Source organism: Sciurus vulgaris (genome assembly GCF_902686455.1).
Source record: "Sciurus vulgaris genome assembly, chromosome: 5".
Classification (NCBI taxonomy): Eukaryota; Metazoa; Chordata; class Mammalia; order Rodentia; family Sciuridae; genus Sciurus; species Sciurus vulgaris.
Genome location: NC_136465.1, coordinates 85,284,691 through 85,298,410, shown reverse-complemented (window position 1 = coordinate 85,298,410; position 13,720 = coordinate 85,284,691). Strand labels below are relative to the sequence as shown.

At 33.3% G+C, this 13,720-nt stretch overlaps 1 protein-coding gene across 8 annotated transcripts in view; it reads left to right on the top strand.

The window, feature by feature from the left end:
• Positions 1-11,689, top strand: part of LMO3 (LIM domain only 3) — a 58,085-nt gene extending 46,396 nt beyond the window's left edge. For all 8 annotated transcript variants that reach the window (XM_079139719.1, XM_079139718.1, XM_079139715.1 and 5 more), the window contains 2 exons: positions 674-799; positions 9,857-11,689. In XM_079139719.1, the coding sequence (XP_078995845.1) occupies positions 674-799; positions 9,857-9,962 (232 nt within the window). In that variant the 3' untranslated portion in view covers positions 9,963-11,689. The remainder of the gene's footprint in view (positions 1-673; positions 800-9,856) is intronic.
• Positions 11,690-13,720: the final 2,031 nt, after the last annotated feature.

Sequence of the window (13,720 nt, the reverse complement as noted above, 5' to 3'; positions counted from 1 at the left end):
AAAGAATACCTTTTTTTTCCCCAGGCAATTCCAGTGGTTCTGACAATATATTATGCTTCAACTCCTGGTCTAGCTATATATAGTTTACAGCCTCATTTACTTTAATGCGCTACCTGAATAACAGAATCACAGCTATAACCATGGTATAGGGCCAGAAGGTGCAAGTACCTCCGTGGTTTTTTGACTATTTAAATGGCTTGTTCATAAACGTTATTTTAATAATAATAGCAAACCTCTTAGAATCTAGATGTCAAAAAAAATGGCAAGTCATTCAAATGGGTTTCTTTTCTAACTAAAGTGTTGACTATATAATGTTAAGATCAAAGTTATATTGCTTTTTTATGTTTACTCCAACAAGTAGGTTTTTGCTGTGAATTCACCCCTGTTGACTTCTGTTTTTGTACAGTTATGTAAACTTCCTAATGTATTTGCTGTTTCCTTTTCTTTGCAAACAAGATGTGATTTTCATCAAGAGAGGTCAATGGAGTATGTATTACAGAAGAATATTTATGTATACACCTAGGATAAAACTCACTTGCGTACCTCATAAGTCATTGTGTATTGATAGCTTTATGGATGTATTAGTATGCTCTATTCACAGTCTCAGATTTCTCTGAGTTAAAAACAAAAACAACAACAACAACAACAAAAAAAACCCTGTTTATTGTTTTAGGCTTTTCGGGGTAACAGGAAACTGTGCTGCCTGTAGCAAGCTCATTCCTGCCTTTGAGATGGTGATGCGTGCCAAGGATAATGTCTACCACCTGGACTGCTTTGCCTGTCAGCTCTGTAACCAGAGGTAATGAGACTTCCTTTTGGCTTCTCAAAAATGGCACACCTCTGTGCCGGTTTTTGTTGGAATAGGTGGCAATGATATCTGTACACTTTACTAAAAGCAATTAATCTCGGTATTTTTGTTTTCTGCAAACATTAATTCAGTGCCAGAAATAAGGCATCAAGGAGGAAGGTCTTCAGACTGACTTTGAAAGAACTGTATTGTGTAATAGCCTGTGCCTGGACATGGAAATGTTTCTATTAACTTTGAGACTTTTTATTCTTCTTCTGTGTATCGTTTTTCTGTCTTTAAACAAGTTAGTTTAAAAGAGCTTAGCTTTTTTGTGCTGCTTCTATGAGCAAACAAGTTAGCAACAAGGCAAACATACAGAAATTTGTAGCAGGCATTTTGTTTTCATGTTATTTATTATATTTGTAATTTCCCTCTCTATTTCTTATTTGCAATTTTACCCTTGTCCTATGTGTGCTATTTCAGTTGCCTCAAATATCTTCAAGTGTGAGACCAGATACAGCAAATAATTAAACAATTATCAGAACTGAAGAGGCAGAATTGGCAAAGCAGCAATGGAAAGAACATTTCCCAGAGAATCTGGAAGCTTAAGTTCTAGTCTTGTATCTGCCACAAATTGGCTGTGTGCCCTTAAGCCAAGCACTACACCTCTCAGGACCTTAGTTTTCTCATTTGTAATGCAAGGGAGCTTGATTAGTCAATTTCAGAACTCTTTTGACTCAGAAGTTTTATGAGCTACACCCATTTCTCCTTATTGAAAGTTATACTTTTATTTCCAGTGCTAATGGCACTTCTTTTATGTGATAAATACAGAGAATTTTACAATATTTTAAAATACATATCAAAAATACAGTATTTTAAAACATCACTAGACTTGATGGATTTTAATGAAAATAAAATGAGTATGTTTGGATGTGAGAACATGTAAACAGTGCATTATAGATACACATCAGTTCCATCAAGTTCTCAGTTTTTATCATTTGCCCTGAAAAGTTCTGTTTAATGCACAGTCGGCTTATGAGATTCTATAGAATAGCACAAGGAAAGAATATGATCTTTATGGTAAGAACTAGATTCAAATTTGAGCCTCCCCATGTATTAGCTGATATATTAGCTGTGTGATCTTCATATGTTACTTGATCTTTCTGAGTTTGTTTTCTATACCCATATTACTAATATCTATCTTGCAGAGTTAAAAAAAATAAATCATTTATATTAAGTTCCAGGAGCACAATAGGTTTTTAAAAGTTATTTATTTTATATTTGTAATTTACATGGACCATATTATATCCCATGAACTCGGTTTTTCTACAAGACATATAACATCTTTTGCTAAAAGTAGATGTTTAGAATGTGGCCCAGTATCCCTGATACTATCATCATTTCCCAGAGAGTAACTTAAGAAGTCATCTTACATCTTGATTTTTCATTAAAAGTGCTTAAAGGGAACGTAGGTTAATACTGTTTAAGGTGACATTTAGCCAAAAATAAATTCATGAATGCACATGTTGTTTCTTTTATGAATATGAATATACAACACATCCATGCTCCATACAGACACATTTATATGCATGTGTACATGTAAGTGTATACATTTTAAAAGTACTACTAATAAACATAGACCACCTTTGTTTCCTTGCCACAGCTATTCACTAATAGCAGTCACTAACAGTAATCTTTATGCAATAGTAACTTTTACTGCTGTTCTACTTATAAACGCTTATATATTCATAGGAGAAAACTTTGAAAATATAATAAAATAGAGAACAATATTGCCCCATCTCACTATTCTAAAAGAAATATTTTAGTATATAGCCAATCACATGTTTTTTCTATGTATATATAGCAAATTATACATAGTGTCTCCCTTATATTATATCTATATTTAAGAAGTTTTTTAAAAGTAACAAGGAAAAAAGCTTAATGTTTGATATTAAGACCCTCTCATTTAATTTATATTATATACTTTCTTACCTGTCATTAAAATTTCTTTTAAGATGTTTTAAGCTATTTCATGTTCAGTTTTATAGATAGAGCCTCACATATTAAATCAGTCTTCTAGACCAAGCACAGTGGCATTCATCTGTAATCCCAGCAATTTGGGAAGCTGAGGCAGGAAGATGTCAAGTTTGAGGCCAACCTCAACAACTTAGTGAGATCCTGTCTCAAAATAAAAAATAAAAGGGACTGTGGATGTAGCTCAGCAATAAAGTGCCCATAGGTTCAATCCCCAATACTTGAAAAATAATAATAAAATCAGTGTTCTATCATCTGTTCTATAGGTTGTTTCTTCCTAAATTTGATAGTATCACCCCTAATATAGGCTCAAATCTGTCAGGATAAATTCACAGTAGCACAGTTAAGCAAAAAAATGTAACGATTTAAAGGCTTACGTTACATGTTATTAACATGCTGTTCAGAAGAGTTCTACCAATTATTTTCACACCAAAAATGCACAAAATTATTCATGTCCTCATATTGGCTTTAACATTGAGGATTATTATTTAAAAAAAGAAAATTTTGTCACTTTTAGGGATGAATCATGGCACCTCATAATTTTTAATTGGCAATCATTTGATTACTAGTGGTCTTTTGTTGTATCTTCTTTTAAGGAACTTTCTATTTATGCCCTTCATCCTTTTTTCTATTAGGGCAGGCTTACCTATTTTATCTATATTCTACACAGAAAATGAAAACATCATTCAAGTACTAAACTCAGCCTAAATTCTATTATGATGCAAAGCAATTGTAGGTGGTTAATGCTATTTATAAATCATATATCAATTTTATTTCACCATTGAAATAAAAAGTTGCATTCACAATTAAGTCTGTCTCCTCACTAGAACTCAGTCAAGTAAGACAAACACTCCTAAATTTTGACTCTAAAACTGTTCACATTCTTATTGCTGCAAAATACTATTCTAGTATCATTATTAAAGTACCTAATATATTTCTGTGTTCGCTTCATTTATTACATGCCATAATGGGACTGCATATCTTTAGTGCTGGTTATGCACAATTAGCACTTAGTTATTGTCTTGTCACTTCAGCCCCTACAAGACAAACTTCTCTAATGCAAGAAGTCAACTCATCTTCATCAGTCAAGCAAAGCAGACAAATTTTGTTACCCTGAGTACAGAAGCCTTTCAATCTAGGAGCATCTGCTTTTACTTTGAAGTCAGTTTGGAAAATCCTTCCAGTAGTACCATATCCCACAGAAGCCTGTGCTTCTAGTAGTCAAATCATTGCCACAGTATTGCACCTTTTCAAGTAAAACATGAGGTAAATAGGTAATTGATAGGCAATTTCCCTTAAGCAAAGTTTATTGACATCTGAAATTATGGAATAATAAATGTTTGTGAATTTTATTCAATTATTTTATTTTAACTTTTAAAGTAAAATGTCATCACAATCCTAAGTACTTCCAAATGTTTAAAAACATAATAATAATGACCATTCAGAATTGGTTGTCCCTTGTACAAATCATTTGATCTTTTTAAAAGCACAAATCCTGCATTAAAAATATGTAAAAAGGAAACTCAAGGAGGTCTATTTTGAGCCATTTTTATGATAACTTGAATCTCATTCAGAATTACAAAAAATATCTGTATAATAAGTTCATTTCTTAAATGTGAATGAGGTTCCTCCTTAGAAAATAAAAGTAAATAATGGTTTATAAGAAAATTCAATAAAAGTAAATAATGGTTTATAAGGACAGGGAAAAAGGTGCTTGTTGGTAATGAAGTCTCCCTAAATATGTAGAAATGAATAAAATTTCCTTTTCTTTCACTGAAACTGTAAAAGCACTGTGCTAGGCTCTGTGGATAACATCCAGCTTCTTTCTTAGACCTATTCAGAGCTATGAGAGAGACATCAAAGACTCACAGATGAGAGTAACCAATGTGAAATAGATTTACACTGAGGGAAGAGAGATTTGTCCTTGAAGTCTGGGGAAGTATCTAAGGGCTGATATGCTGAGTATTTAGAAAGAGCTCTCTAGAACTGGTTTGGACAGGCAATGTGTCTGATGGGGTTTGGGGAAGAAGTGGGGACTAGGGAGCAGAGGTATAAAGATCTTCCAGGCAGATAGTGCAACAGGATGAGACACGGGGGTATAAAAGCATTTGAGGTGTTCCGAAAATGAAAAGCAGCTCAGAAACATCAGGAGTTTGGGAGGGTTATGGAGGAGCAGAGGGTAGAGCAAGGACCAGGAGGCAATGCAGTTGGGAAGGTAGGAGGTCACTGAATGAAAGTCAAAATAAATACAGGTTTAAATTATTCATTTAAAATACATTAGTGATTAAAACTATTGTGTTCTAAAATAAATCTATCTTAAGCCACATTTATTGACCCCTGCCTCACCTTTTAGTAGTACAATTTATAGTGGTACTGCAAAGAATTCAAAAGAAGTATAATTCATGGTCATTTACCTCAGAACTGCTTCTGGATTGGGAAACATGTTACACATTCATGGAGAATTTTGAAATGCCAGGGTAAATGATATTCCAATAAATAAGTGCTTTGAGAAAGAAGATCAAGAAATATTGATGGAGGGGATAGAAAGCAAGGAACTTTTAGAATTTAAGAAGCTAGAAAAAGGGAGAAATATTCCTGGTGAGGGAACAGGTCAAGTAATCTTTCCTACTAGAGAGAATATTATTAATAAATAATAACAGTACACCCTTGTATAGTGCAAATCATAGTCCGTACTCCTAGTGTTTATATGAACTACTCCATTCAATTTATAAAACCACCCACAGGTAGGTGCTGTTATTAGCTTTCTTTAAAGATAAGTAAAGTGACGTAGAGAAAATTTCAGTAACTTGTCCAGGTCAACACAGTCAGGAAATGGGAAATTCAAGATTTGAGCCTACAGAGTTGTGTTTCACCCTGTAGACTCACACCTGTTTCAAAAGAGGTATTTTATTTCTGATTAAGAGCATATAAATGTGAATAGATATTGTGGAGTTAAAGTAGGGTTGACTTTGAATAATTTATAGCAGGATTCAGGGTATAGGTAGCATTTCTTGGTACAGAAAGTATTGTTAGGAATGAGATACTACAGAAAAGATTGTTAAGAATGAGATGGTACTGAAAGAATTGCTAGGAATGAGATCTGTAATGACAACTGGGCTGTCAGTGGGAAAAAAGACAGTAAATTTGTTCACAAGTGTGCAGTGGTGGAATGAATATATAACTTGCACTTTACTGAAAAGTGTACAGTACAGAAATCTCCATCTTTTCATAGCTGTGGGTGCCAAAAAAGGCAGAAATATTGGCAATACATATTGAATTCCTTCTTCTTTTAAAAGGGTTAAGGATATAAAAATTAGTTTTAATTGGTTATCCCTAATCTTAGGAAAATAAAATGATTAACATTTCATTTGTTTTAAAGTGTGTTATAAATGAAAGCTTCTTAGCACAGGCTTTTGTTAACCTGCTCAGAACTATTCTAAGTCCATATTTCATGAGGAAGACTTATTAGTTGTACTTACTTCCTGTACTTCTCAAGCTCTAAGGCCATACAAAGTCAGTTAGAATCACCCTAAAAGATATGGAAATTAAAGCCATTCTTAATTCCGGACATCATGATTAAGTAATTTAATAATCTAATTGGGCATCTTTTTTGTTCTTCATTTTTTCTAAATGAGGGCAAAACTAATTGAATTGACCATACCACAAGCAATTAAGGATTAGATTATAAGGAAGATTATCCATTTATTTTTAGGAGTTTTAGCCTGATCTGTTAATATATTTACAGTATCCTCCAACCATCAACACTTCAGTAATTTTTTTTCTACAAATTTTCTCTCATAAGGAGCTGGTTATATAACATTGGAAATTAGCTGTTCTTACAAAATCAGTTACAGATTATTTTGTTAAATGTTTAATACCTGCATTGCTATTTCTCTAATTTCTTTGTGTTTCCATATGGTACATTTTTAAGGAGGATGCCCATCTTAATTGCATACCAGTCATAATCTCCTCTTAACCACAGCTGTCAAGGCTATTTTTTTTGAATTATATGTGTAAGGATGACATTCCTCACCCATGTTCTGTTTCATCTTAACCTTTAAGTGAAAGTTGAAATGCACATAAAATGTACTTCTTCCAATAGACAACATACTAGTAACAAAATATTTTATGTAAAATAAAATATTTTTTATTTCTCTCTCTCTCTCTCTCTCTCTCTCTGTGTGTGTGTGTGTGTGTGTGTGTGTGTGTAGAGAATTTGTCTACCTACCATACAGCAAGATGTGAGATATCTAACATCTCATTGAATGGTAGGCAGAGTCTTTAAAGTCATGCAAAAAAAGTTTGTTTGACTATTCAATATTCATATGAAACTTCTAGTCTGCATGTTTTATTGCTCCTGGTTAAAAGCATAGTTCTTGAATCCAAGGAGACCTGGGTTATTTTTCTTCCTCTACCACATATACCCTAGCTATGGAAACTTGGGCAGGTTTTTCAAATTCTGAGAGAGAACCTTTAGGGTTTTGTTTTTTTTTTTTTTTGTTTTTTTTTTTTGTTTTTTTTTTTTTAAATTTTTAAAGGCAATAATAATGGTTACTTTCTAGGTTGGTGGTAAGAAATAAATATGATCATGGATATATACGTTTAGTATTAGCACATGGTAAGTACTTTATAAAAGGTGGCTATTTTACCTATATTCCAAACACCAAGGTAAGACTATATATTTCATTTCTACTCTTTGTTACAAAGTTACCTATGTGACTGATATTACTAACAAGAAAAACTGAAGTTTCATCTTCAATTATTGCAAGTGGAAGTCTGGGATTTGAACCCTGCTCATTGCAACACACCTGTCTGCCCTTCATTTACTTTTCATTCAAACCTCCCTGAGTTCCAATGTTGCAGCTGCTTCTCTTAGTCATAGTGTGAACTGAGACAGGGGAAGCATGAAATGTACCCAGGCCTTGTAGTAGGTAAATGATCAGGACAGGACTTGGGGCTAGAATCCCCACTCTTGTTTCTGTGCTTACCTTACTGTAATTACCTTGAATTTATTCATCTACAAATAAAAACGTTATAAATTTCAAGGCCTCCAAAGTTAAGAATGACATGACATGACATGATACGATGACAAGACAGAAAATCATGGTTTTTATTTGATGGTTAATAGAATTGGAGGACTTGAAAAGAATTGAAGCAAAATTTAAGACAGCAATAAAACTGAAAGAGTACTACCAGATTAGTTGGTTTTTAGGACAACCAATTAGTTGGTTTTAGTAACAACAGCTGGAACCCAAGAGTATTTCATTGAATCTATTTGTTTTCAATGTAATATTTGGTTAGCTTATTAGTTGAATTTAATTTTAATGTGATATAAAGTGATTGTTTTGAATAGTAATCAGCATATTCTATGTGTTGTTTTATATGCTCTCACACAATAGAAATACTTAATTTGGCTGCAGAGGTCAGTGCAACAGGAGAAGCATTTCCATTTGTTCAACATGTCTTAGTTATCAGAATAGCTACAAAAACCAGTTTATCAAACACCACTTTGTAAATGTGACATTGAAAGCATACAGTTTGCAACTAATAAAAAGAAAATACACTCAAAGCCCCAAACTTCAATGTTCATTGTGCCCAGTAGCCTTGACCACAAACAACTCCAGGATCTCAAGATCAGTGCATAGTCTGTACTTTCAATCAACATCATCAGCAGACAGTAATCCTAGGAAAAAAAGTAAATTCCACAAATAAACAGACCAATTTTCCTTTAAGAGGAAAGCTAATTCTTTCAATCTACTTTTTTTATTACACTATTTCCCCTTCTATCTACTTAGCTAGACTAAGGATAAATTTCCAAAGCTACCCAGTTGGAAAATAAATAGGTTCACTGTTTGTCTAGCATTCCAATCTTTGCAAATGTAAATCAGTCCAACTGCTCCTCATTTAAACCTTCAACTTCACAAAACATTAAAGAGTGGCTTTCACTACACAATTTAATCTCTCCACTACGATTTCTGTCTGAACATCATTCAAAATTGACTATCTGATAAAGAGAGACCACTATCAAAGGTCAGTGAGGTCAACTTGTATAATTACAAGGAGTTTTACTGGGTCAACTCTACCAAACAGTGCTGTTTGAAGGTTAAATTGTTACAATTAAATATATATACAGATCTCCCCAGAGTTACTTTATTGTTAAATGTACTGGAAACAGCACAAGCATTTATTTCTGACCTTAATTGTGTCCAAAGTGTCACCCATTGGGAAATTATACAAAAAGAGCACTTATTAAAAAACATTACAATCTCGCACATTGAACAGTGCTTTATAAAATAAAATGCATAATTAGCTACTGGAAACTAGTTTTATTTATCACATCAATATTAAGCAGATCATTTAGGTTACTCCCTTTGGTTTAATTGGAAGGGCTCCAAGAAATGACATCCACCGTTTCATAGTTGGTAGACTGGTCATGAACAAAGGAATATGGCTCAGAATGACCATCTGATGCTAACGTTAACTTTCAATTCAGAATGAGCACCTCCAAATTATTAGATTTTAGTCACATTTTAATAACAGAGTAAAAGGAAGCTTTTAATGGGAAACTTTACAAGTGGCTATTTTCTAATGCTTTCATTCATTTTAATGCTTTTTACTTTTTTATTAGGTAGATAAATGGACAATGATGAAATCTTCCATAACTCAGGACATAGAAATATTATCATTCTTTGTTTTATTTTAATGAGTACAAATATATATCAGTTCTTTTTTCCTTCCCAATGTGGTAAAAGAAAGGGGGAAAAAGAAAGAAAGTCACCTGTGGTGTCCCAGGTGTTCTGCTTGAAGTTTCAACAGTTTTTCTGTTTAAAGATGGAGTTTCAAATGTTGTAGGCACTGTTTCATCAAATGAACTAACTGTTTTTATGGTAATGAAGGTAACTCCCTAAGACAAGCTTTCAGATTTAGGAAATTATCAGGGGAGTCTGTCTTTAGGAAGCCAATCTTCAAGTCTATAGAACTGAATGAAATAGTCTTAACATACTTCTTCTTTTTTTTTTTTTTTAATATTTTCAGATTTTGTGTTGGAGACAAATTTTTCCTGAAGAATAACATGATCCTTTGCCAGACGGACTACGAGGAAGGTTTAATGAAAGAAGGTTATGCACCCCAGGTTCGCTGATCTATCAACAGCACCCCATTACGAATACAAAGCACTACATTCTTTTATCTTTTTTGCTCCACATGTATATAAGAATTGACACAGGAGCTGACTGAATAGCGTAGATATAGGGAAGCAGGATGGTTATATGGAATAAAAGGCGGACTGCATCTGTATGTAGTGAAATTGCCCCAGTTCAGAGTTGAATGTTTATTATTAAAGAAAAAAGTAATGTACATATTGCTGGATTTTTTTGCTTGCTATTCGTTTTTGTGTCACTTGGCATGAGATGTTTATTTTGGACTATTGTATATAATGTATTGTAATATTTGAAGCACAAATGTAATACAGTTTTATTGTGTTACCATTTGTGTTCTGTTTGCTTCTTTGTATTGTTGCATTTAGTACAATCAGTGTTTAAACTTACTGTATATTTATGCTTTCTGTATCTACCAGCTATTTTAAATGAGCTGTAACTTTCTAGTAAAGAATTGAAGAGAAAATCTCACTAATGATACACAGATAGATAAAGCAAGTCTATCAACATTAAAAATACTAAAAAATAAAGACACACACAAAGCATTTTAGTGACATCTACTACTTACTGCCACTATGATTTAGAGTCTATCAGTGTTCTCATTATAACCCCCTATTTTCAGGGGGTTAAAGATCAGCTTTAAAAAAAAATGCATAAAAAGTTCATCCTAAAGCACTTTGATTTTATACCAACGTGAAAAGTGCCATTTTTGAAATAACTTTAAAGCTTAACGATTATCCTTTCAATATCCTTTTTTGTGCTCACCGACACAATAGCTTTATCTTGTTTTTCCAGCCACACCCCCCTATGTGAACTAGTGCCTTTGGGTATCATGTAAAATTTTTCCAAAGGGTTACTTTAAAAAAGTGTTGCCACAATTATGAGATAATTTTAAAATGGTAAATTTCTTGTATAAATGTTGCCCAGATTTCTCCACAGGAGCTAAGGGTTTAATAACTTTATGGCTAAATGATTTATGGCACTGAAAAGATCTGAGTGTGAATCTACTGAAATGATGGTAATGCACATTGAAGCTATGATGGTACTTGAGTAGTGAGGTTACTTTTGATCAGAGCAACATCATGCTTGTAGAATGTTCTAGAAGAAGAGAAACAAAAGAATTGATAAAAAGAAAAACTGAGAACTGGTGATTTTCTATTTTTCTGTATTTGCCTGCCATTTATTTTAATGTTCAAAAAATGAATGCTTTAAGTTCGATATGTCATATTTTCTCATCACTTAAAGTAATTACCAACTCAGAATATCTTACACTTAGGCTAAATTCTGTCACTCCATTTTTGAAAGGTGAAATATAGTTCCTTTACCTTAATGATAGCTGATAAAAAAGAAAGCTCTAGAAACAGAAATTATGGAGAATGATTATTTAAATTATAACTAAGGAAATAAAAATAAGAATATGGCCCCTTCTGGGTTGCTCACACTTTCCTTCTTGTCTCTGTAAAGGAACTCGTTCTCAACAAATCTCATTCCACACAGTCACAATGAACCACATTTTTACCAGAGCAAACAGTGCTGTGGGTTTTCTTTCTTTACTTTTCCTTGATTGCTTGTAAAGGGAACAGTATTTCCCAGTGTTATTTGCATACATATTTTGTCCTGCCAATATATGCATTACAATGAAAATTACATGTTATACCTGAATTCTTGGTTTGGGGCCAAAATATTAAACTGAAGATAATGCTGGTGTGGATTTGAGTTGTTTTAAAACAAAGCTTTATTATGAACATGCATGTGAATCTAAATATTGCCTCTTATTTTTAAGAAAATGGTTCTGTGAGAAGTGAATGATATGTATTTTTACAAATGCTTCACGGTTAAGAGTGTTCAAGTCACATGTCCCCCAAATTTGAAATATACTGAAGAAAGAATCTCAAAAAATAGCCATTCAGGCCCACAAAGTGATTATTATTTTACCTTTAGAGCCTTACATTTGTTTCATGAAGAGATAATACTTACATAGCCCCAAACAGACAAAACAAAACAAGGCAAAAATGGGAGGGAGAAGAGATTAATGAGAAGAGGTTTTCGTAATGCAGCCCTGTTAGACCCCAGTAAGAGTTTGTCAGTATCTTTTTCAAATGAACCTTTTCAAATTTAAGCAGTTTTACATGTTTATCAATATATCAGAAAAAAACTTAAAAATTGGGAAAAAACTTCTCTCAACTTCTTGAAGCTGTTCAAGTATCCTTGCCACCCCACTACTGAACAAGATTTTCACAACTTTTTCTTTTACTTAATCCTCTGGGAATTAATTCTTACACTTTTTAGTCCAAACAAAATTACTTTACCTGGATTAAAGATTAAGGCCTTAATCTATTTAGGTTATCTTTAATCTCCATGAAATTGTGAAACAAGACAAGAATAATTTTTTAGGATGTAGGCTGTTTTACAGCTAATTGCCCATAAATAGTAGCATTTTTGACCTGAAGTACTAAACTAATTGTCTTGACTACTCAAAGCCCCTGAATTGTTGTCAACTCTCCTCTTTGTGTTGTGTAGCCCTGGTGTCACTTAGCTTGTTACCTGATGTTCCAGGAGGACAGCTCTGATGGAGCTTGGATTTCTCAAGAAGGAAAGCTCCCTTCCCTAACATGGCTGCTTATAATGAAGGACCAGTCACCTCCACTCCACCAGCGTGATAACTAAGCTTAAAAGCTGACCTGTGTTTGTAATTTCACTTTCATCTTGCTTAATAAATATCTGCTGGATTCTTTCATTCATTTTTTTTATATTTGGGTTTATGCTTTTAATAAAAGGGGTTTCCACCATTGAATTGCACTTAATCTGTACAATTGAAGATGATATCTAGAAAGTATACATTAAATCCATGCAAAATGGAAAAGATTTATAAGGACATTTACTTTCTAAAGGTAAATCATAAAAAGCATGGAGAGAGTACCTCAAATACTTTCTTCAAATAATATGTTTAGGATCTCTGAGGTAGGTAGTTGCCTGCTATTTACCTTCGTGGGGAAAATAAAATTGTCAAAAATGAAAGTAGCAATTGCTGGATATAATTTTTGTACATTTATACCAATTTTAAGTGATCTTTCTGAAAGCAACTGTGTTGCTATCAGACTAAATTTCACATTTCCTATTTTCTGTATAATGAATTAAAACAAAAAACTAAATCCCTCATTTTCAAGAAAGATATGTTGTACCTTAATTGAAACAGGGTGGGGAAAATTATATCTGTAGTAAAACATGCCATACACAAGTGGTTTCGTTTTAACTATCACTTTAGGCAAACCACTCTCTGAATAGTCACTTAAACAATTTCATAGAAATGATAGAGGCCAAACGTGGGGTGTTCACTTCAGTAAGTTGCAAAAACAATCTGCATGTTTATTGTAATAGGCCATTAGTAGAGTACAATTTTAGCAAAAGTCTTCCGATCATTACTTTTTCTTAAAAACACCATTATAGAGGATTTTAAAATTTGATTTTAAGGCAATTTAAGGTAACAGCAAAGGATTGAGATAGCCATTATTTCAATGAACATTTATTGAGGGCCTACTATGTGACAGGCCTTGCCCTGGGCACTCAGCCACTGATGGACAGCCTAGGGTGCTTCTCGCACCCAATAACTTCAAATTACCTTTGCACTGCTCTGTCCTCATCTCAAACCTGCTACTAATGAGCACACAGATATGAATACCATCTTCTACCTATTCAGCATGTCATTGGTATGAAAGCCCCAGAAAATATCTCAAGTAATCAA